Source organism: Mesoplodon densirostris, chromosome 13, assembly GCF_025265405.1.
Source record: "Mesoplodon densirostris isolate mMesDen1 chromosome 13, mMesDen1 primary haplotype, whole genome shotgun sequence".
NCBI lineage: Eukaryota > Metazoa > Chordata > Mammalia > Artiodactyla > Ziphiidae > Mesoplodon > Mesoplodon densirostris.
In genome coordinates this window covers 28,107,187-28,132,820 of record NC_082673.1, presented here as the reverse complement: position 1 = coordinate 28,132,820, position 25,634 = coordinate 28,107,187, and the positions used below count along the sequence as shown (strand labels likewise).

The following is a 25,634-nucleotide window of genomic DNA, read 5'->3' as shown; positions in this document are numbered from 1 at the left end:
AAACGTGATTATTAAGTTAATGCTTAGTGTCACTGTACTTGTACCAGAAAGAGCAGAAGGACCTCCCCCATCCTCCTTCACCAAAAACAAACAAAAATATACAAGAGAAAATAGGTTAAAGTGAATATATCAAGAGCCAACTTACAAAATTAAGAGATGGAGGGACACGTGTGTAAGGGGAGAGGGGTGTTGTCATGGAAATGGGTTGAAGGGTTTGTGACTGATTATATCTATAAAACTCAAGTAATTTTTCCCCATCAATTGACAAAACAATGACCTTCACAGGACTGCTCCCTGCTCTGTTGCCAAAACACAGGACAAAATTAGCCAACCTGTGCCTCATGCCCATGGGCAGCTCTGCCTGCACTGGTACCTTGTAATCTGTTTCAAACCATGCTAATGCCATAAATTGACAACCACTTTGATCAATTATTAGCCAGTTTATCATTAACATCACCAAGTGAATGAGACATATAGCATAAGTCATTAAAGTTTAAATAGCCATTTATATCCTGGGGAATTCCTCACCAAAATTGTATTGACTCTTTTTCTCTTTTTTTAAATTTTTTTTTGCGGTACGCGGGCCTCTCACTGTTGTGGCCTCTCCCGTTGCGGAGCACAGGCTCTGGACGTGCAGGCTCAGCGGCCATGGCTCACTGGCCCAGCCGCTCCACGGCATGTGGGATCTTCCCGCACCGGGGCACGAACCCGTGTCCCCTGCATCGGCAGGCGGACTCTCAACCACTGCGCCACCAGGGAAGCCCCTGTATTGACTCTTTTTGAGCTGTGGAATAGATGCTTTAATTCGCTATATCCCACCCTCACCCCCATAACTCTCCTCTTGTTCATTTTATTAGAGGTATCCTGCAGTGAGAATCAGCAACGATCCAAATGAAAATTCACTTTAAGAGGAAATGGTATCTACTTTTATGAATTGGAATGATAACAAGATATTAAGCAGAATCACTTGTTTAGGAAAAGGTACCACAATCCTATCATTCTGGGAATGAATTTAAGTTTTTCACCAAACACCACTGAGAGATATGACTGATCAGTCTTTATGGCAAGGGAAGATTTTTAATACATTCTGAGGTTTGCAATGCCTGCCACGTTGTCACGCAGGTTGAAGTAGATGTACTCCGTGTATTTTAAAACACACCAGTGTTTACTGCTTATATACCCGAGTATATACTGCTTACATACTAAAAATCTGAGACAGATGACTTAAGTTAGTTTGATTAAAAAGATCTGATTTTCTTTGTGCTGAAGCTGACAGCAAAATGGCACCCCATAAATTAGAATTCTAGGAAAGAACTGTTAGTAGGGATTTTTGTGTTTCTTTTGTTTTGTTTTGTTTTCTCTCCACAGACATGTATGGGGTGGTCTGTTGGTGAAAACTTTTAATGGAAAGAGGCTCTCACTTTTCGGCCCTTCAGAGGCTGTGGTGGACGGTGATTGCTCAACAAAAAAGCCTCTGCTTTGCCCTCCCCTGTACACAAGAGGGTGCGGAATGTGGCCAGCTGTTGAAGAAAAGAGAAGAGTTAGTTTTAGCATAGAAAGTCACACCAATGTTAATGGATTGCCCTGCACAGAAAGTTAAGAAACTTATAAGCTTTCTTCTACTGGGAACTAAATGTACTTCAATGAGAATTTTCTAAGTTATGGGTCATACATCATAAAGCAACTCTTCTGCTAGATTCTTATCACTATACAAATACCTATGGGTTAAAAAATTAAGTATATAAGCTTTCTTCATTTGAAGATCAAAGTAATAAGAGGAAACAACATTTAGAAAGTGGTTTAAAGAGTACATATCTAGAAATCAGAGAATGTCACCTGCAAAGGCATAATGGGACAGTGGAAAGGGTTTTCCAAGCTGGGTCCCAGTCCTGGTTCTGCCACTAGTGAGCTGTGTGACCTTGGGAAAATCATTTATTGTCTCTAGTTTCCTCATCTATAAAGTGAAGCATTGGATTAGATTACCTCAATAGGTATCGTCCAGCGTTTGGAATTACACTGAATACTCACGAGCACTCCAATATAACATGGCCCAAATTTTCAAGGGAACCATGTGGTACTCATCCTACAGAATTTTCATCTTTTATTTACTGTTTTCCTTAAACAGTGATTTTTCTCTCACCGTATGTGTGCCTTGTCAGCAACTAACTCTGGGAAAAGACTAGGAGTCTTCAACCACTTACAATATTTCAATACAATTTAAGTGATATAGGCATATTTCTCAACACAAGGGCTTACTTTTTCTTATCACACACACACACACACACACACACACACAATGCTTAATTATCTTACAAACTTCATATAGTACACAAAGTGTCAAGAAGAAAATAGAAATTACGAGAAATCACATCACAAAATATAACCACTGTTAACACTATGGAGTATATCCTTCTAGATGCTTCCTTATGTACAAGCACTATATGCACATACACCAGTGCACACGCTTGACATGTGTTATTGCAAAATAAGCTCAACTATACTTACTCTTTTGAAACCTTATTTTATCACTTAATATATATCCCTCACATGTCAATAGATATATCTATGTCATTATTTTTAATTGCTGAAAAGTTTTCTATTATAAGCTTGTTTTATAAACTATTTAGCAATTCCTTTGTGATTTAATATTACTTTTTAAGACTAAGCACAGGTCTATAGTAGTAAAATGAAGACTGGGTAAATTACCTGAATAATTCTACTGTCTCAAAAACGTTCACTGAAATCATATTGCCACATAAGTAAGTTTTTGGTGTCTGTTTTGCTGTTTTGAGTGAGTACAAAGTATTAAATTGTTGAGAATGAGAGCCTTCATTCTCTAAGTTTCGTTAGTCACCTAATCAAAGAATCAAGGAAATTCAGACTAGGACACATATGTTAGGTTTCCATCATCATCATTTACATGAAGCCTAAAATATTTCTTTTAACAGTACTAGCAAGGATAGGAGACAGAGGTGATGCAGGTCCTTCATAATAAATAGGCAATAGTTTATAACTGCACTCTATGGAGATATGTTCAGGTATCATATACAAGCAGCTCTGTATTTCCACAAGTCATATTTTGAGGTGTCTTTTCAAAGAGTATAGATATGGGAAGAATAAGATAAATATTTACAACTTGCTATTACTCATGTTTCATTAGACCAGATCATTATGGCTAAAGCCAGATGGGGCATATATAATTCTCTGGTAAAGTCAAGTAGCAGAGGCTAATGAAATCTAACCTCCACAGCCACAGAGAAGATGTCCAGCCTTCTGCAGATCACGATGATCCAGGTCTATCTGGAGTGGCCACTCCAGGTGACTGTGCTGGAATCCCAAGTCCTGAATCAGGGCACTGATTTACCGGCCTCACCTAACACAACTAGCCTCCCAGGGAAACCGCCTATTCCTCTGAAGATCTTGGCTTTATTTATCCCCTTATCCCCCTTTGATTCCTCTGCAAATTGATCATGGCTCCCTACCTCTGCAACACCTTAGCCTCATCCATCTAGAACTAGACCTTATTCTAGATCTTTCTCTGACCAGCCTGCTCATTTTGGTAAGAGTCTCTGAACCTGTCCTGATGTCTCATCAAACCCCTTCCCTTTTTGGTGCTGGATCATCCTACTGGTCCCTTAGCCCAGCTAGGAAGACCCTGATCTGCTAGGCTCTGCTTAGATTGGCTCCTATCAGTGTCATGCCCTCACCAGGCCTCTGGTTTCCTTTAGGCAGAAAATCTGTCCCTCTCTCACTAAGGCTGACTCAGTATCTAAACAGCTCCTGGCAAGAATCTTCCCAGCTCAGAGTGAAGGTTGTTTTGCTGTTTTCTTTGGCTCTACTACTGAAAGTTTAAATTTCTTCTGTAGTGACCCGAGTAAGCAGAAATACCCTTTTCTAATATTTTGTAAACAGCTTTGATTAGTCACTCTAGTGCTCAAATGTCTTTTTTTTTTTTTTTTTGCTGTACGCGGGCCTCTCACTGCTGTGGCCTCTCCCGTTGCGGAGCACAGGCTCCGGACACACAGGCTCCGCGGCCATGGCTCGCGGGCCCAGCCGCTCCGCGGCATGTGGGATCTTCCGGGATCGGGGCACGAACCCGTGTCCCCTGCATCGGCAGGCGGACTCTCAACCACTGCGCCACCATGGAAGCCCCAAATGTCTTTATTAGCTCTCCACTGCCTGCTGAAGTTGAGTAACAATAAAAATAATCTCTCTCTTATAGAACATGGTGGGCCACGTACTATGCTAAGTGTTTTACATTATGTATCACATTTAATCCTCCAAACAAACCTATCAATAATATACCATTAGGGGCTTCCCTGGTGGCGCAGTGGTTGAGAGTCCGCCTGCCGATGCATGGGACACGGGTTCATGCCCCGGTCCAGGAAGATCCCACACGCCTCAGAGCGGCTGGGCCCGTGAGCCATGGCCGCTGAGCCTGCGCATCCGGAGCCTGTGCTCCACAACGGGAGAGGCCACAACAGTGAGAGGCCAGTGTACCTCAAATAATAATAATAATAGTAATAATAATATACCATTATACCTATTTTAAACATGAGGAACTCGAGGGAGAGTTAGGAAATTTCAATAAATAAGCCATCTGGCAAATAAGCCATGCACTAACCACAGCACTACACTGTATCTGTAAGTGTTTTTCTTTCTTTTTTTTTCCCATTTTCCCCTAATCTCTTCTTATTTGCTTCTTATTATGGAAACTGGCAGATATACAGAAGGGTAGATAGAGTAACATAATAAACCATCACCAGGCTTCAACAGTCATCAACACGTGGCCAATTCTGTTTCATCCACACTCTCACCCATTCTCTCTCTCCACCTAAGAATCCTGCTCAAACTGTATTATTTTGAAGCACATTCCAAATATCATATCATTTCAGGTGTAAACATTTCAAAATATATCTCTAAAATATATAACATTTCAAGCCCTATTAAGGCTCCAAAACAAAGTTGTTAGCATGGCTTCCAAGCCTCTTGACCACCCAATTCCAGCTAATCCTTCTAGATTATTTCCTATTATTCCACACACAGGTCCCACTGTAGGTCAGTTTTATGAAGGGGGGGCCCAAGAGCATCTGAATGAAAAGATTTTGAGGTGATTCTTAAAACTTGAGATTCCTGGAACCCCCTCAGACAATCAGAGTTTCTAACAAGGCCCAAGGATCCACATTTTGGTAAACTTCATCAGGTGAATTCTTGCATATTCTCAATTTTGACAACCACAGGTACAAAGTTGCCCACATTTTTTTTTTTTTTTGTGGTATGCAGGTTTCTCACTGTTGTGGCCTCTCCCATTGAGAAGCACAGGCTCCGGACGCACAGGCTCAGCGGCCATGGCTCACAGGCCCAGCCGCTCCATGGCATGTGGGATCTTCCTGGACCGGGTCACAAACCTGTGTCTCCTGCATCAGCAGGCAGACTCTCAACCACTGCGCCACCAGGGAAGCCCTGCCCACATATTTTTTACACTTCTCTTTTTTGCCTTTATTTATGCTATTACTTCTTGAAATTCCCCTTTCCTTTATACCCCCAACCTGTCTTCACTTTTTGAACCAACCCAAATGTAAGCTCTTTCATGAAGTCTCTTCCTGATTTCTCCACTGAAAACTAGTCTCTCCCCTTCTGAACTTCCCTTACACCTTATATTCCCTTACAGTACCAAGCAAAGCCACTGTGTTACCGTTTTTTATGCATTTATTTTATCCCCTCTGTTAGATTATAAACTACGGGAGGACAAGGGCCTTTTTAACACTTGTTTATACCTCTTTCATCATGCCTTGCAAAAATTGGCAATTATTAAACAATTCTAGAATTGACTTATACTGTCTTCTAAAATTTAAAACTTTAATTTCAAAGATAATTAGATAGTTTTATATAGTAAGTCAAAATTAATATTCAAGTGAATGAATTATTGCCTCAATTCACACATAGTCTGAAGATGCAGAAGTTAGGGAAATTTTCCTAGATTGTTAATTATCATTAATTACAAAATAAAAAATTTTACTATTAAAAAAGGGCATTAGAGTTTTGATTCCAGATTTACTGGACTAAGACTCTGCAGACAACCTTCCTGTAGAAAAAAACAACTGTAAAACCCAGACACAATACAAAAAAACAACCAGCTGCAGGTACTAAAGAGTGAACAGAAGTAGAGGGATTCAGATGGGGAGTTCATGCTCACTTGGAGAGATGGGAGCCCTCAAGTGAGTTCCTGTCTCTCCAGTTTTTCACTTGGACAGGGTGGAGTCTGCAAGGTGCATAGAGCTGCTGTGGGGCATACCTGTCTTGCAAGGAAAGAGCCAGAGAGAGGATCCCCAAACTCATACCCAAGAACTACACATGTACTGAGACTGAAACTACTGCACAAGAAGGAAAATCTGCAACTCAAGCCCAGCCAGGAAAATAACCTGCCAACACAAAGGAAACAGTAATCATCAGAGAAAAATAACAGATCCAGAATCTCCACAACTTAATGTTTGTAACATCTAGAATGCAATAGAAAATTACTCAATATACAAAGACTCAGGAAAATGGAATACATTCTTAAAGAAAGAAAAATCAACAAAGTGAGACTCAAGATTTCCCAAATTTGGAACTTACAAGGATTCTAAAGTGGCTACTTCAACTATCTGTGGGTTATATGAAGTTAAACAAAGCATACTTTTTAGTGTGTGAAAAATCTCAGCAGAGTAATGGGAAGTCTCAGCAGAGAAATAGAAATAACAAAAAAGAATCAAGTATAAATTTTAGATCTAAAAATATAATTTCTAAAACAAAAATTCACTGGATAAAATTAACAGACAAACTGACATGACAGAGAAAGAGCAAATGAACTTGAATATAGATCAATAGAAATTATCCACAGTGAAGAACAGAGATTTTTTAAAAGATTTCAAACTAATAGAGCCTCGGAAGGAACCTGTTAGATGTTATTAAAAGGTCAAATGTTTGCATAATTAGAATATCATATATGAAAGCAACCTAAGTGTCATCAACAGATGAATAAAGAAGATGTGGTGTGTGTGTGTGTGTGTGTGTGTGTGTGTGTGTGTGATGGAATATTACTTGGCCAGAAAAAAAGAATGAAATGTTGCCATTTGCAACAAAATGAATAGACCCAGAGGGTATTAGCTTAGTAAAATAAGTCAGAGAAAGAAAAATACCATATGTTGTCACTTATATGTGTAATCTAAAAAATAAAACAAATGAACAAATATAACAAAACAGAAACAGACTCAAGATAAGGGAACAAAATAGTGGTTACCAGAAGGGAGAGGGGTTGGGGAAGGGCAATATAGGGGTAGGGGATTAGAGGTACAAACTACCAGATATAAAATAAAGAAGTTATAAGGATGTAATGTACAGCACAGGGGAATATAGCCAATATTTTGTAATAACTTTATGTAGAGTATAATCAATAAAAATAATAAATCACTATGTTGTATACCTGAAACTGATATAATATTGTAAGTCAACTGTACTTCAAGTAAAAAAAAGAATATCAGAAGGAAAGAAAATGGGACACAACACACATAAAAATTAACTCATAAATAATAGAACACTTAAATGTGAAAGCTAAAACTATTACTTAAAGTAGGAAAAAATATTTTGTGGTATATAGTTAGGCAAAGATTTCTTATCAGGAAACCAAAAGCACAAACAATAAAAGATAAATTGATAAAATGATCTTCATCTAGATTAAGAACTTTTTAACTTTTGCTCTTCAAAAGATATAGTGAAGGGCTTCCCTGGTGGCGCAGTGGTTGAGAGTCCGCCTGCCAATACAGGGGACGCGGGTTCGTGCCCCAGTCTGGGAAGATCCCACATGCCGTGGAGCGGCTGGGCCAGTGAGCCATGGCCGCTGAGCCTGCGCGTCCGGAGCCTGTGCTCCTCAACGGAAGAGGCCACAACAGTGAGAGACCCGCGTACCACACACAAAAAAAAAAAAAAAAAAAAAAAGATATAGTGAACAAAAAAAGAGAGGCAAACCACAGACTGAGAGAAAATACTCTGTCAGAGTGTTTTGAATGCTCCCTTTTGGAAAAGGCCTTTAATTCCAAACCTGAAGGAGGAGCAGGAGTGTTTATGTACTATATGATTCCATTTAAATAAAATTTTAAAAAGATAACATTCTAGTGACAACATCTTAGTGGTTGCCTGGGGCCATGGACGAGGAAGAAGATGGAGTACAGAGGGGCACAAGGAAACGTTTTCAGCCAAGGGATCCATTCTATGTCTTGATTGTAGTGGTTGTTACAATAACCAAAATCATCAGTTGCACACTAAAATTCATGAATTTTATTGTATGCAAATGTCATAATAAACAAAACAAAAAAAATTTCTTTAAAAAGGAGTACAGAATTAAAGCAGAAGCACATCAAATTTCAGCAGGTCAGTAAGCCACTTTAGATAATCTGGCATAAACCAAAGAGACTTGGCAAGAGAAGTCAGCCTTCCAAAGAATGACAGATCTGTTATCGGAAGTAGCAAAAAACAGTGTATCTGTTTACTGGCCTGGCAGTTAAATCAAGCATTCCCGTAAATGACTCTTTTTCTTTGGGGAGAAAAATGGACTTGGATCAAGAAAAAGAAAATGAAAACCATCTGATTTGCCCTTTAGGTCAAACAATGACTTGGCAAGAAATAGCAGCAGGAAAAAAACCTAGAAAAAAATTGGCACCAACTTACTAAAAAGAGGATTTAATCTCCACAGATAGTGACATTATATGGTGGAATTGAAAAATAAATAAAAATACTATTTTCCAGTGGTTTCTAAAATAAAGAGCTGCTAAAATTGCGATTAAAAATTCTCTTTTGAAAAGTAATCCTTAAATCAATGGTATACACAAAAGACATTTTCATTTTACTTTATATAAAAGAGTTAAGCAACTAAATAATTTTATCAACCCTTTCATGCTTTGGATTTTTAAAATATGCTTTCTATTTTAGAACAGTTTTGGATTTACAGAATTCTTGCAAAGATAGAATAATTAGTTCTCAGATACCCCACACTCAGTTTCCCCTTTTATTTTTTTTCATTCACTTTTAAGGACACACACAAAAGTTTCCCGTTATTAACATCTTGTATTAGTATGGCACATTATTCACAATTCGTGAACCAATATTAATATGTTATCATTAACTGAAGTCCATCCTTTATTCAGATTTCCTTTGTTTTTACCTAACATCTTTTTCTGTTCCACGATCCTATCAGGAAATAGCATCATATTTAGTTGTCTTGTCTCCTTGAGCATTTTGTGATTATGACAATTTCTCAGACTTCCCTTGCTTTTGATGACCTTGACAGTTTTGAGGACTACTGATCAGGTATATTGAGAATATCTCTCAACTGGGCATTTTCTGATGTTTTTCTCATGGTTCAAATGGGATTTGACTCTTAAAATATCTTTTGCTTCATTCTTTAAATCTTAAAATCACCATAATAATTTGGATTATTATGATACTATAATCATCATGATAATTTGGATTATTAAGATATTATAATCATCATAATAATTGGGATTATTACTCAGATAATCATTTCAATCTGGTTAAAAATAAAATGCCTGAAAGTGTTCCTGCTACAGTAGATTTAAGTGAATGCCTCAAAGTGAATTACCACTCACACTAAAGCTCTAAAATACAGCTATTATTTTATAAACTCTAACTGCATAAAAACCACATTAACAATTAACATTAATGAATTGAGCTTCAAATAAGATACAGTAGTGAATTCACAGCTAGTCAGTCAGTCATTCCTAAACTTGCAGGGAGTTATTTTTGATTTGGTTAACTTTATGTATTTTAAGTAACTAAATATATATTTTGATATATATTGTTTTCCAAATCACAGGTGGATTGAAAAAAATTATTTTCCAACTGGCTTTAAGGAATAAAGAAATTCTTGAAATATGAGGGAAAACATGATTCCCTTAATATTACTAATCTGATGTTATAATGTATTAACTCTTACTATTAACCTATTCAAATTTAATAAAAGAATGTAAAAGTAAACAGTTTAGCACGTGAGGGGGAGGAAAATGAACCCATTAATAAAGCCACTGAATCTGTGACAGGTCATTTTTCTCATGATGCAACTCACCTTATTTATGATGGAAAAAATTCACAGGAATTTCCGTGTCAGTCAAGCTCTGGATTTCTACCCGGACTTTTATAAAATATTTTAATAAGTATGCCCCAGATTATTATTTGGCTTTCATTCTAAAGACAAGGTCAACAAAAGTTGGATGTGTTCAACACCTGAAGGGGAAAAGTTACCTGATATGACCTTCGTAAATGTGAACCAGCTCTAGTCTTTGGACAAAAGATATAAACCACTAGGCATGTGGGCCAGCCCAGGACAGGAGTACTTTATTAGATGCAAAAATTACTAGGTTATGTTCTTACTAAGATTTCGCAGCATATAATTCGAAACAGAAAACAAAACAAAACACGTTAGGTACAGCATCCCAGAGCACAGAGCATCCACCCAGCAGATTCATCAGTCACAGGGTGGGTTCACAGCTCTGGCCAGAGTCTCTGGGCATCAAAGACAGTCCGAGACTGACTGACCGACTGACCATGGGGGCTCTATAAGCATTTATCAGAAGAACCAGTGAGGAAATGTCCTCACAAGAAGAGCACAGGCAGCCACCCACAGTCTCTTAGCAAATGCTTAAAGCCCCTCAGGCAGCTTCACAACAGTTTTGTCAATAAAAGCCAAAAGATCAGATGGACTTCTTAAATTTAACAAGTACACACATTTTTTAGGGTTCTATGCCCATGGCTGTTATCACCTTTCCCTTTCTAAATGTGAGATCATTAGGGGAGGCAGGTCCAGGGACTGAGGTCAAAAAGGAGACTATCATCTTTTGAGAGAAGCCTCTCTCCTGATTTTCCTGTTTGTATCCCAGGCTGTTAATATCTCAGACCACACAAAATAAAATAAAAACAAACAAGTATAGCCCTTAAAATGGCACTTCACTTCCATCCGTGCCTGTTTGCACATTGCATTTCTAGGAAATGGGAAAGAAATCATCTAATCTCAGAAGGTCAAATAAGAAAGGGACATAAATCTCATCTTGTCCAACCACACATCCGACTAATGAAGAGAAAGGTAAAGCCTTAATTTCAGGCTTCACAACAGCAGAAATGAGGGCAGGGTTTGAAACACACACACACACACACACACACACACACACAAGATTAAGCCCAGTTTCCTCTAGTGAATCAGGATAAATGTGGAAAAAGCAATATACCTGTTGAGAGCTGATGTTTATAGGTTGTTTTAAAATGATCCATGTGACGCTCTCTAGAAGAGGTGGGACTGTAAGGGAACCAGGATACGTCCAATAATCCCAGCGTGGAGGAAGCAGAGATAATGGGTCAAAATTTGTGAATCGAGTTTGTTTACCCTGAGGAAGAAAAGAGAATTCCCACAAATTACTATGGGAAAGCTTTACACAGACCTCAAAAAAACATACATCCATTGAAATATTATTTCAATGGAATTCTGTAATTCATGGAATTATTTAGTATCTGCTTTTCATATCTTAAAAAAAAGAATCTTCCTTAATCTAAAAATTTAAGATGAAGTAGCACATCACCTAGATTTATTTAAGAAGCTCAAGATTTATTTTTTAATGTAAGTGGTCTTTAAAATGTGTTGCAACGAAAGGCTTACTCTGCAAAACTCCAATAAAAGAAACTAGTTATGAAAAAATAGACATATTAGTGATTGTTTTAGATAATTGATTGTTTTAGATAACTTAAGACCCCTTCATAATTTTCAAGAGATAAGTAGTAATAAGCTACTTCTGTTCTATTGGTCAAGTATGTTCCAAACCTGCTTCCAAGCCGGCAGCATATGTTGTGTCAAAGTCTAAATTTTTAAAAGAAGATAAGAGAATTCAGGAGAAACCAAGGAATATATTAGTCACTAGTAAATAGTAATTAATTTTACCTTTTCTTTAATGGAATCCAAAATGTCAGTAATCTTTTGCAGTTGGGGATTATGCTCACCAATCTGTAAACACAAAATTTCAGAAGAAATGGTCACTGTAGCACATCAGGTCTGAATCACTCCATTTCAGTCGCTATTTTTAAATTCTTTAAAAAAAAAAAAAAAAAAAAAAAACCCTAAGCCAGCCCAGAACAAACAAACAGTGATTGTTCTATAGTGAGGCTCTCTTTCACCTGCCAGCTTTATCACGCCAGAAAAATCTAAACAACAAGATAATATTACAGGGCTCCTTGGCTGAACTATAACTTCGATTCCAAAACTAGCAGTAACAGCTTCATATTTGTCAGCTTTATGAATGTTCAGGGTACAGATTCTCTTGAGAGAAACTTTGCTTAGGAAACTCCTACATAACACCCGCACTATTAAACCAGATGTGACTTTCAGACCCTAGATCCAAACCGACTATCGGTGACAAAACATTAGAGGGAAACATCTCCCACTTTCAGCTTAAAATGACTTGAGGTCCTGAATCATGGGAATATATCATCATGAGGAGAATCCTTCAGAAAAATATATGTACTTCTTTTCATTTATTTGGGGTGTCCTGAATCTCTCTGAAGGTTTTAAGTCCTTGGGATTCAAGTATAATGCCTTGCCCCACTTGGATCTCACTGCCACCACCAGACTTGGGGACCGAAAAAAGGAGCTGCTGCTATGCATGCCAGTCTCTGCTCTGCCCCATGCTTCCCCCTGTCCCAGTGCAACGACTTACAACATCAACATCATGCAGAGTCAGGGGCATATGGGAAGTGCACACCCTAAAGAATGTGGTCGCAGTGGGAGTTGAGCGGCCCAGCCCACCCACAGGTATTATGACAGTGATACCTCCTGTGAATATCAGATAAAGGAAAATACAACAGAATCTTTTAAAATGGTCAGTGTGTTTGGGACAAAACACTACTGTGGTCAAACTAGTGCTTCAGGAATCAGGAACTTGAATTTTACCCCATCCTGTATCTCCAAATATTGAGCAGTCAGGAAGAGCCTATTATAAAGATTTTCTTCTGAAGATCTCAGTTGTTACTTCTGCTACTATTGTTGCTGCATCTGCGTTTGCTATTCACAAAAAAAAGATCAATGGACAATGAGATGTATCATAAGACAACATTCCTAGGGTAGTTCTGGGCCCTTAGATGAACCATAAACTAATATACAAAACTTTAAAATTCACTTCAAAAGGAAAACATTAAACCTAGAAATAGTTTCCTATTAAAAAATGGTAGAGGGCTTCCCTGGTGGCACAGTGGTTGAGTCCGCCTGCCGATGCAGGGGACACGGGTTCATGCCCTGGTCCAGGAAGATCCCACGTGCCGTGGAGCGGCTAGGCCCGTGAGCCGTGGCCGCTGAGCCTGCGCGTCCAGAGCCTGTGCTCCGCAGCGGGAGAGGCCACAACAGTGAGAGGCCCGCGTACCGCAAAAAAAAAAAAAAAAAAATGGTAGACTGTCTACCCCATGATTGAAACTCTTTATCCAACATGGCTGACTAGTTATTCAAAATGAAATTAGTGATTCTCACCTGTAAAAATACACCCAAGACAGCTAGTCCATCTGGCTCATGAGCTGCCTCAACAAAGCTGGGGTATTTGTCTGAATTCCAGTGAACAACGTGGAGCTGAAAGGGAAGAACACAACATAATTCAAATGTTTTTTTTAAACACCCTTAAAAACGTAAATGCAAATAAAACATTTATATAGATCTTCTGGTGTTGTGCACTTATATGTATAATGTCCAGAATCCTCCTCTTTACTTTTGTCTAGAAACTAAAGTACACAGGCAAAGGACCATGTCACTTTGGTCTGTAGTTCACTGTGCTGAAGTCCACATCACTAGAAGTCTCTGGAGCATCTTGTCAAGCCTCTCTAGGCCTAACAATCTCCAACCATTGCTCCCAAGTGACTCAGGGCTCCCCCATGTCCACAGATGGGACTGCAACTGTGCAGCCTTCAATTAGACCCCAGGTGGTGGCTGAGTCCAACGCACAAGTGCAGGGTCATAGGCAAGTGGAGAAGTCAACCAAGACACAGTAGGTATTTGGGGACAATCCTGATACCGAGGACAGCGCCAGTTGTTCCTTAAACTGCCAGTCAAATGTTCATCACTGCAGTTTAAGACTTTTTATGGTTTGAAAATGCAAAGTCTCCTTGGGGTAATTATTTTTAGTGGTATTTACACATTTTCTAACTTCTAAGAATATGTTCAGATCCTCTGTTGAGAGCAAGTTTTAAGAGGGAAAAAGAGGCTTCAGGGTCTTGTAAACAGAGGCATCTGAGGAAGAAAATGAGAGGCAGCTGGTTCTACTGATGGGGGGGTGGAAAGGAAGAGACAAGGAGTTGGAGAGCCTGGAACTCTAGAAAATAGGCTTCACCCACTTCACAACTTCCAAAGGTGTCCTAAATGTCCTATGAAGGGTTGTAGAATGACAATAAGGCAGAAGACCACTCTTAGAGGGTCTTCATTCTTGGTTAAGGGAAGGACAAACTGAGATAGAATCCAGAGGGCAATGAAGGCACCAAAATGACTTGGCCAAGATCATGACTCGGCCATGTTGTCCAAGGACCCTCCAGGAAGGATGGACTTCAGATAAGATCTCCTTCAAATGAATCCTTTTGGCACCTTGGGGAGGAAACACTTATTCACGAAGGGATTCATGCACAAATCACTTTTCTGGCTGTTACAGAGAGAATTTAGTATATTCAAATGAATGTTTTTATCCCTTCCTTTAAATATAAATTTACATCTTACAGGCAACTAATATGGGAGGATTTCTAGATAAATAAGAGTTACCATAAACTGGGAACTATAAAACTATAAAATAGTGCACCATTCACAAACAATAAAGGAAGACTGTGGCATATCCAGATGCAAAATACAAAAGCGGATTCTTCTGGTGCCATGTTCTATGTTGAGGTCAGATAGCTGGGAGAGGCACAAAGCCTGAAAACATTGGATGATGAAACAAAATTCATGTGGCTCACGTGAGACAGATGATGTTCCACTGTAAGGGAGAGGTAGGAAAGTATGCTAAAGTTGTTTTAAGTGGCTCCTTGCCAACATAGTTCACTTTGTAAGAGATGACATCAAAGAAATAGAAAGATGTGAAATGCCCTCTTTATGTTCACAACTCCAACGGATTAGAAAATGAATGTGTAACTAAAGAGACATGAATCTATCTGTATATCCTTCCACTGGTTAAAAACAACAATTGTTTGAAATATTATAGGAGACTAAAGCAAGAAAAATGTTTTGTTTTTTTAAACAAGTCCTTCTCTCTGCCACACACTTTGCTTAACTGGCAGCAGTATTTTCAGAGCCACTGATATCAGCTTTATTAGCATTTGAATTTGAACTAAAACTCAAACAAACAACAAACTCACATTTCTTAACAGTGATAGCCAAAGTGATTTGAACTGAATGACAAGAAGTTATAGTAGCCACTGCAAAAATGGAAATAAGATTCTTCCCTATTGGAAAGCAATTTCTAAATAATAGTATTTTTCAACTTTAGTATTTTTAAATTGCATACTATTGCTACATAAAATGTGCTCATTAATGTTGAAATTGTAATTTTACTATCAACTACATATTTAATACACTCATTATGTATTTGGCATAAATTGTAATCAGATAAAGTTCCAAATATGCAGTGAACTATTAGCCTACGTTTTGTAGATAGGTGACTCTCAGGATAAAGTCTTTCATGATTTAGATTACTTTAATCTGTGTAATGTCACAAATCATTAGATTAGGCTCCAAATTAAATTTTTATAGGTTACAGCTTTAAATGTTTTTTTTCCTTTCTTTTTTTCTTCATATTTTTATTTTTTAAGAGGACACAACTTGATGATAGTCCTGAAATTAGGTACAAAAGTAGCTGGAAAAACTAAACAACCCCTAGGAATCACTTCGATAGCCAAGCACAAAGGGATCCTTTTTTTTTTTTCAAAGGGATTTTTTGAACCTGAAACCCAACGCAAATGACTCCCAAATACCTCCATCTCCCACGCTGACCTTTTCTTTAAACTCTAGGTTTGTATCCAGTAGCCTATTTGAACATGAGACTAGAATATCTATAGTTGTCTCTCCAACTTAACATGTCCAAACAGACAGTTCATTCCTGTCTGCAGCCTGCTCCTCCCTGGACTTTCCCATCTCAGCAAATAGCACAACCATTCTCATGGTTGCTCAAGCCAAAATCTTAAGAGTGTTTCTAGATTCCTCTTTTTCCTTCCTCCAATCTTGACATCCTTCTCCTTGGCAAGTCCCATGGATTTTACCCCCCAAACATATGGATTCATCTAGCTGTCTTCATCTCCACCACCCCATAGTACAAATCACCATCATCGCTCGTGTGAACACATTCATAGACTTCTAGTTTGTCTCCCTGCTTCTTCAATGTTTGCCCAAACTCTTAGCCATGGAGCAGCTAGTTATATTTTATAAAATGTAAAGCAGAATATGCCATTGCCCTGCTCAAAACCCTCCATTGTCTTTGTCCTGCTACATGAAGATAAACTCCAAACTGCTCACCAAGCCCCCCAAAGCCCAGCGTGGTATGGCCCCTGCAGGCCTCTCTGGAACATGGCTAATAATTTCTCCTCTCTCATTTAATTCCAATCCTGGAAGCCAATGTCTTTCTCTTCTAGAACATGCCAACCTCATTTCTGGGTGAGAGCACCTGGACCTGCTGTTCCTACTTACCAGAAAGATCTCCCTAGATTTCCTCAGAGTGGCTTCTGCTGGTCATTCAGTCTTAATTCACTGATCACTTCGAAGAGGCCTTTCTTAAGCACCCAGTTACTCTACCAGATCATATGGTATTGTTCCTATCAAAGAACTGACCATATCCAATTTATTTGTTTATTGTCGACCTTGAACACCCACCAACCCTGAGGTCTGACCCAGACTTCCTCTTCTTCCAGTTACATTCCTATCTCAAGCCAGAAACACTGACTCCTTCCCTCCCTCACCCTCAACCCCAAGTAATCACCAATCACCCCACTGAGGTGGCACTTCCAGCCAGCCAGCCCTCCAGCTGCACTATGTCCTATTACCTGGAACATTCCTGAAAGCCTCCTGACTGGTTCCCTTTATCCACTCCTGCTTCAACCTAATCTATTCTCAAACTATAGTTTGAGTGATATTTTTAAAACACGTGTATGATCACTTCCTGATTCAAAGCCAATCAGTGGCTTCTTGTTGCATTTAGAATACAGTTTGCAATACTCACGTGACTTACCTTAGTAAGATCAGATGCCTCTAGCCTCTCAACTTTACCCCTGACAACTCTCCCCTTTTTACTTCGTGCTCTAATCACACTGGCCATTCTGTTCTTCAGATATGTGAGAATATGTTATACTCTTTCCCAGCCCCAGTCCTCATACACGAGTCTATGCAGGTGCTCTCCCCTTTGCCTGGCTCACTCCTACTCCTCTTCAGGTTTGGGTAAAGCCTCTTCCATGAGGAAGTGTCTCCTGACCCATCCCTCCTCCTTCCCAGCACTCCCTTCAGGATGAGTACAAGTAAGTTGGGCCAAGATGGGGACATGCTAGGATCTCAATGAATTCTTCAAAGAATGAATGAATGCATTAATGCATGAACAAATGAAATAAATAGCCTTAAACATACATTAAAAAACAGTGTGAAATTCCAGTCAAAGCTTCATCTTCTTATTTATTTATTTATTTATTTATTTATTTATTTATTTTAAAGCTTCATCTTCTTCAAGAAGGAAAACCTACAAAGATGGCCCTTGCTCTGCAAGTAAGGACTCTGAACCTCTGACTAATTTCAGGATATATGAGGGCCCTTTCCAGGAAACCACTTGCCAACTCAGAGTCAACCTCTCTGAGAGTATACTTTCAAGTTTATGAAGTTAGAAGGTGTAAACATAAAGCAATGTGACCAATTTTCCTAAGTGTCTTAGGAAAATTACAGTTCAGTGATCCAAAGCCAGCTCTTAAACTGCACAAAGCTTTTGAAAGTTAGAACATGTCAAATTTAGAACACAAAACTTTAGAAAGCAAGCATGAAAACTATTCAGTAGGTGATATAAACTGAGACACTGTACAGATTCAGGAGTTCTGCTTTGTACATTCTTGGCATCTTTTGTCCACTTTGGATGTAGATTTTATTCCTCCACCCCAAGGACAGAGCAGGTCCCATACCCTAAGCACTTGGCCTCAAGCAAGAAGTGTTTCAGTAGGCAAAAGGACATTTTGGCTGATAGTGTCAGAGAGCAGATGTATAAGTCAACAGAAACATAAAACTGGAAAGAAGTCCATTTGCTGAATCTCTCTGAACAGCAGGGCTATAAAAAAGGGTCTCGGGCCTCCCTGGTGGTGCAGTGGTTAAGAGTCCGCCTGCCGATGCAGGGGATGCGGGTTCGTGCCCCGGTCTGGGAGGATCCCACATGCCGCGGAGCGGCTGGGCCCGTGAGCCATGGCCGCTGGGCCTGCGCGTCCGGAGCCTGTGCTCCGCAACGGGAGAGGCCACAACAGTGAGAGGCCCGCATACCGCAAAAAGAAAAAAAAAAAAAAAAGGGTCTCAACTCCACAGGTCAGTAATCACAAGATAAATGAAGAAAAACTGTACTTACCTGGTAACATTTGCTCTGTCTTGCCTAAGCGACTCACAAGCCACATTATATATTTTCATATAAGTAGCTTTGGTTGAGTCACACAATAATTCGCTTTCATCTCATGGTAAAGCTGGGTGTTAGCAATATTTAACTGTTTTAAAGCTTGAAGTATATTATGCTTTGTCCTTTAACCAGAGGATTAGAAAAAGTAGAATATTATTAATGAATATGATTATAAGGAAAAGAAGTTCACTACCCAATGGAAAAAAACAAGTCAATGAACACTTCATCCTATTCTGCTTTACCAACGACCTGAATAATTAACAGAAACTCCATTTTAATACCTGGGGTTGTAGAGGTAATGTAGAGTTTAGGAGAGTTTGTGACTTTACTTTTTTTCCCTAAGAGGAACTTGGCCACTTACTGTTAACTCTATTATATGGACTTTACGTGATCTTAGTATATATTTGTGTCTGGACCAAATGTGTACACAGTTGGGCCTAAATCAAATGTTTCTTTCTCTCCCTTCTCACTGGCTTTTCAGGAAATACAACCGAGTTTATAACTGGTATCAGACAGACCTGGGTTTCAAGCCATCTCAACTGCTTCCTAGCTGGATAAGTTACTTAGTCTCTCTAAGTCTCCAGTTTATTCATTTCTAAAATGGACACAAAAACCCTAATCTCTAAGACTCAGAAGGGCCAAACGTGTGTCTCTCATGTTGATAAACTCTCATGCTGACAGAATAAAGTGATTTCAGCCACTGAGATACCTAATCTGGCATAAGGAGAGTTGTCTTCTGTGTCCCCAAAATCCCATCACATAGAAAAACTCTGAATGATGAATACAAGTCTGATGGCTCACCTCTGCAGCATATCCCATGCCGTCCACCACGTGTTCAGAGCCGTGATCATCGGTGGACCCCCAGTGAAGGTGAAACTGTCGTAACCTGTAGCTTCCGGTGAGAGGACCCCCACGCAGAACTAAACATCAATACATTTTAAATTGTCAGCAAGAAAAAAAAAGTACACATCCTGTCACAACCCCCAGCATCTCCCTGGATCACTCAATATCTACATGTCCTCCAAGGAATTTTCTATAAATGTCATTCAGATGGCTGATAAGAATATAACTTTTAAATATATGAGGAGTAAAAATAAACATTTTAAAAGGTTAAAGAGTCCACAATACAGATTTTTAAGGAATATCTTGTAAATCAAAACAGACACACTGGTTAAAAGTAGCAGAAACTGGGAGTTTGTAGAGGTAAAGAATTGCTCTGTTTAATGGAGGATATCAGCCTCTCTATATAAAAATGTGATGTGCTGGGCTTCCCTGGTGGCGCAGTGGTTGAGAGTCCGCCTGCCGATGCAGGGGACACGGGTTCGTGCCCCGGTCCGGGAAGATCCCACATGACGCGGAGTGGCTGGGCCCGTGAGCCATGGCCGCTGAGCCTGCGCGTCCGGAGCCTGTGCTCTGCAACGGGAGAGGCCACAACAGTGAGAGGCCCACGTACCACAAAAAAAAAAAAAAAAAATGTGATGTGCTAAGAGCTCCATCTTGAACACGGTAGAGCAGCCTAGCAATACAGTCAGAGAACAGGCTTCAGCGTTAGGAGTCCGGGGGCTCACGCTCTATTTACTAACTGTGTCATCTTGCACAAATCCTTTAACTTTGAAACCTCAGCTCTCCTGTCTATAACGTCCAGAGAGTAATGTTACCTCCTCCTGATGCTGTTGTGAAAACAGAAGAAAAATTGAACACAAAGCACTTATCACTGCCTGGCAGAAAGTCAGCATGCTGGACACGGTAGCTATTATTACTATTTTATTGCTGTTATGATTACTACAAAAACTGGCAAAGTAAGCGTGTCTTTTATACTTGAAATTCTATCTTCTTGGGGAAACATGAAATACAGGACAAAATTAACTCTTGAAATAATCCGTCATATCTTTGTCACTTTGGCAGAGTATATTTTAGTACTTTGCCTCAACGCATATGATCTCTAAAACCGTGGCAATAGAACCATATCTTAAGTATACAGAAAAGCTTTTTAGTAGAAAACATAGTCCTAAGCTGTCTCCTCCCAATTAATCTTTATTGAGCATGTTTTAAAGGATATGTGAAGATATGGAAGCATCGCATGCTGATTACATCAAAAGCACTGCTAATGTCTCATAGACATTCCAACAGGATTAAGTGTTGGATTGGTATGGTGCAGCCTTAAACAATAGTTTGATTTAAATTACCCTCCTCTTCAGAAGATATATATATATATATATATATATATATATATATATATATATCTCAAAATTTGTCAAGAATTATGCGCCTTATATAAGAAGCAAAAGATGTTAAGAGGTATCACATGCAGTTTTCTACAAACAACAACAACAAAAAAAGGACAAGATAATACATTTGCCTAAGGCACACTCCTCTTTGAGCTATACTGTAGGAGAAAGAATGATCCAGACTGCCATCTGTATTGACCAGACCAACTGAACTCATTTCTCCCTTACTTGGTTTGACTCGGCTGAAGTTGAACATCAGTAATTAAGAGTTGGTATAGTAGTTGGAATCAGCAGACGTGGGAATAGTCCCAGCTTGGCTACTAAACTATGCCACCTTTCAAAACACATTTAAGCCTCTATGGGCTTCAGCTTTCTTGTCCATATTTGTGATTGTTTGTTTAATTAGGAGATTGGACTGGATGTTCTTTAACTTCTACAATTCCCGAAACGGCCTAAGGAGAAAAAAAAAAAAAAAACAGGGAGCGTATGTAATAAAATCTTTTGTAAGGTTGAATGGTTGGGGCTTCCTTTAGATTCATTTGCATCCAGATTTCTTTACAATAAATAAAGATAGCTATGTTCAGAGCCCTCTGAAAAATAAAAAAGAAGGGAGAACCACTTACACCAGACTCTAGGGCTCGCTCTTCTGTTACTCTGTCACAAACAGAAAATTGTACTGTTTCTTCTCCCACGGAACAATGTTCACGAGGGCAGAGACCATCTGCTCGGGTCTCTATTGTACCCATCCCATCACCTAGCACAGTAACCATCACAGAGGAGATGCACAATAAATATTTGATGAAGGAATGAATAAAATATTTGATTTGTATTTAAACAAACAGTTTCAAAGATGATTCACAGATAAGTTAACTTAAAAGGATCATTTCCCTGACTCCATAGAGCATGGATGCAGTGGCATTCCAAACAAAAAGAAATCAACAGCTCTATTGTCTCTTTTTCCCTTGCTATTGCATAATAAGACCTGAGCTGAACCATGAAGTCATTCCTTCACAGATAAAAAGCAGCTTAGAGAGCTTGAGTGATGGATGTGGAATTGACTTTGGGAGAAGATGCAAACAAGCTGGCTCAGGAGAAAGAAAGTGATACCAAAAGACACACACGTTATTAGGGAAACATCCAAGAGTACTGGTTGATCTCTGGAAAGCCTGCTCTGAATCCAAGGTTTAAAGCCAGATTAGCACAGCTCTGCTTAGTTAAGCAACAGAGATTGCCTTACTCTTTACATATCTGGACTTTGAGTGTTTTAACTAAAATATCCAACCTGGGACTATGATCAGCAAATGTCTAATCATGAAGACCATTCTCTTGGAGCAGTGCTCTACCAAAGAAACACAGAGGGGGAAAAAATGAGTCAAAATACAAAGGTTAATCACCAACGTTGAGATGGTCTATAATAAAACAACTAAACAGCTAAATTATGATATAAAATGAATAATGGTGACAAAAATTAATTTTTAATGAGGATGATTTAGTGTTGTTTTTTGTTTTTGTTTTTGTTAATTTTTTTTTTTTTTTTTTTTTTTTTTGCAGTATGCGGGCCTCTCACTGTTGTGGCCTCTTCCGTTGTGGAGCACAGGCTCCAGAAGTGCAAGCTCAGTGGCCATGGCCCACGGGCCAAGCCGCTCCACGGCATGTGGGATTTTCCCGGACCGGGGCACGAACCCGTGTCCCCTGCATCGGCAGGCGGACTCTCAACCACTGTGCCACCAGGGGAGTCCCTCATTGTAGTTTTGATTTGCATTTCTCTAACGATTAAATATGTTGAGCGTTCTTTCATCTGTTTGTTGGCAGTCTGTATATCTTCTTTGGAGAAATGTCTATTTAGGTCTTCTGCCCATTTTTGGATTGGGTTGTTTGTTTTTTTGCTATTGAGCTGCTTATATATTTTGGAGATTAATCCTTTATCAGTTGCTTCATTTGCAAATATTTTCTCCCATTCTGAGGGGTGTCTTTTGGTCTTGTTTATGGTTTCCTTTGCTGTGCAAAAGCTTTGAAGTTTCCTTAGGTCCCATTTGTTTATGTATGTTTTTATTTCCATTTCTCTAGGAGGTGGGTCAAAAAGGATCTTCCTGTGATTTATGTCATAGAGTGTTCTGCCTATGTTTTCCTCTAAGAGTTTGATAGTTTCTGGCCTTACATTTAGGTCTTTAATCCATTTTGAGCTTATTTTTGTGTATGGTGTGTTAGGCAGTGATCTAATCTCATACTTTTACATGTCCCTGTCCAGTTTTCCCAGCACCACTTATTGAACAGGCTGTCTTTTCTCCACTGTACATTCCTGCCTCCTTTATCAAAGATAAGGTGACCATATGTGCATGGGTTTATCTCTGGGCTTTCTATCCTGTTCCATTGATCTATCTTTCTGTTTTTGTGCCAGTACCATACTGTCTTGATTACTGTAGCTTTGTAGTAGAGTCTGAAGTCAGGGAGCCTGATTCCTCCAGCTCCGTTTTTCGTTCTCAAGGTTGCTTTGGCTACTCGGGGTCTTTTGTGTTTCCATACAAATTGTGAATTTTTTTGTCCTAGTTCTGTGAAAACTGCCAGTGGTAGTTTGATAGGGATTGCATTGAATCTGTAGATTGCTTTGGGTAATAGAGTCATTTTCACAATATTGATTCTTCCAATCCAGGAGCATGGTATATCTCTCCATCTATTTGTATCATCTTTAATTTCTTTCATCAGTGTCTTCTAATTTTCTGCATACAGGTCTTTTGTCTCCTTAGGTAGGTTTATTCCTAGATATTTTATTCTTTTTGTTGCAATGGTAAATGGGAGTGTTTTCTTGATTTCACGTTCAGATTTTTCATCATTAGTGTACAGGAATGCCAGAGATTTCTGTGCATTAATTTTGTATCCTGCTACTTTACCAAATTCATTGATTAGCTCTAGTAGTTTTCTGGTAGCATCTTTAGGATTCTCTATGTATAGTATCATGTCATCTGCAAACAGTGACAGCTTTACTTCTTCTTTTCTGATTTGGATCCCTTTTATTTCCTTTTATTTCCTTTTCTTCTCTGATTGTTGTGGCTAAAACTTCCAAAACTATGTTGAATAAGAGTGGTGAGAGTGGGCAACCTTGTCTTGTTCCTGAACTTACTGGAAATGGTTTCAGTTTTTCACCATTGAGGACGATGTTGGCTGTTGGTTTGTCATATATGGCCTTTATTATGTTGAAGAAAGTTCCCTCTATGCCTACTTTCTGCAGGGTTTTTATCATAAATGGATGTTGAATTTTGTCGAAAGCTTTCTCTGCATCTATTGAGATGATCATATGGTTTTTCTCCTTCAGTTTGTTAATATGGTGTATCACGTTGATTGATTTGCGTATATTGAAGGATCCTTGCATTCCTGGAATAAACCCCACTTGATCATGGTGTATGATGCTTTTAATGTGCTGTTTGCTAGTATTTTGTTGAGGAATTTTGCATCTATGTTCATCAGTGATATTGGCCTGTGGTTTTCTTTCTTTGTGACATCCTTGTCTGGTTTTGGTATCAAGGTGATGGTAGCCTCGTAGAATGAGTTTGGGAGTGTTCCTCCCTCTGCTATATTTTGGAAGAGTTTGAGAAGGATAGGTGTTAGCTCTTCTCTAAATGTTTGATAGAATTCACCTGTGAAGCCATCTGGTCCTAGGCTTTTGTTTGTTGGAAGATTTTTAATCACAGTTTCAATTTCAGTGCTTGTGATTGGTCTATTCATATTTTCTATTTCTTCCTGATTCAGTCTTGGCAGGTTGTGCCTTTCTAAGAATTTGTCCATTTCTTCCAGGTTGTCCATTTTTTTGGCATAGAGTTGCTTGTAGTAATCTCTCATGATCTTTTGTATTTCTGCAGTGTCAGTTGTTACTTCTCCTTTTTCATTTCTAATTCTATTGATTTGAGTCTTCTCCCTTTTTTTCTTGATGAGTCTGGCTAATGGTTTATCAATTTTGTTCATCTTCTCAAAGAGCCAGCTTTTAGTTTTATTTATCTTTGCTATCATTTCCTTCATTTCTTTTTCATTTATTTCTGATCTGATTTTTATGATTTCTTTCCTTCTGCTAACTTTGGAGTTTTTTTGTTCTTCTTTCTCTAATTGCTTTAGGTGCAAAGTCAGGTTGTTTACTCGAGATGTTTCCTGTTTCTTAAGGTGGGATTGTATTGCTATAAACTTCCCTCTTAGAACTGCTTTTGCTGCATCCCATAGGTTTTTGGTCGTCGTGTCTCCATTGTCATTTGTTTCTAGGTATTTTTTGATTTCCTCTTTGATTTCTTCAGTGATCACTTCCTTATTAAGTAGTGTATTGTTTAGCTTCCATGTGTTTGTATTTTTTACAGCTCTTTTCCTGTAATTGATATCTAGTCTCATAGCGTTGTGGTCAGAAAAGTTACTTGATACAATTTCAATTTTCTTAAATTTACCAAGGCTTGATTTGTGACCCAAGATATGATCTATCCTGGAGAATGTTCCATGAGCACTTGAGAAAAATGTGTATTCTGTTGTTTTTGGATGGAATGTCCTATAAATATCAATTAAGTCCATCTTGTTTAATGTATCATTTAAAGCTTGTGTTTCCTTATTTATTTTCATTTTGGATGATCTGTCCATTGGTGAAAGTGGGGTGCTAAAGTCCCCTACTATGAATGTGTTACTGTCGATTTCCCCTTTTATGGCTGTTAGTATTTGCCTTATGTATTGTGGTGCTCCTATGTTGGGTGCTTAACTTTTT

The 25,634-nt window shown here is 38.8% G+C and overlaps 1 protein-coding gene across 1 annotated transcript in view; it reads right to left on the bottom strand.

Moving 5' to 3' along the window:
- Positions 1-1,400: 1,400 nt before the first annotated feature.
- Positions 1,401-25,634, bottom strand: part of CA13 (carbonic anhydrase 13) — a 32,270-nt gene continuing 8,036 nt past the window's right edge. The window contains exons 3-7 of the mRNA XM_060116085.1: positions 19,479-19,597; positions 13,553-13,648; positions 11,978-12,040; positions 11,274-11,429; positions 1,401-1,520 (exon numbers count right to left, since the gene is read on the bottom strand). Of these exons, the coding sequence (XP_059972068.1) occupies positions 1,401-1,520; positions 11,274-11,429; positions 11,978-12,040; positions 13,553-13,648; positions 19,479-19,597 (554 nt within the window). The remainder of the gene's footprint in view (positions 1,521-11,273; positions 11,430-11,977; positions 12,041-13,552; positions 13,649-19,478; positions 19,598-25,634) is intronic.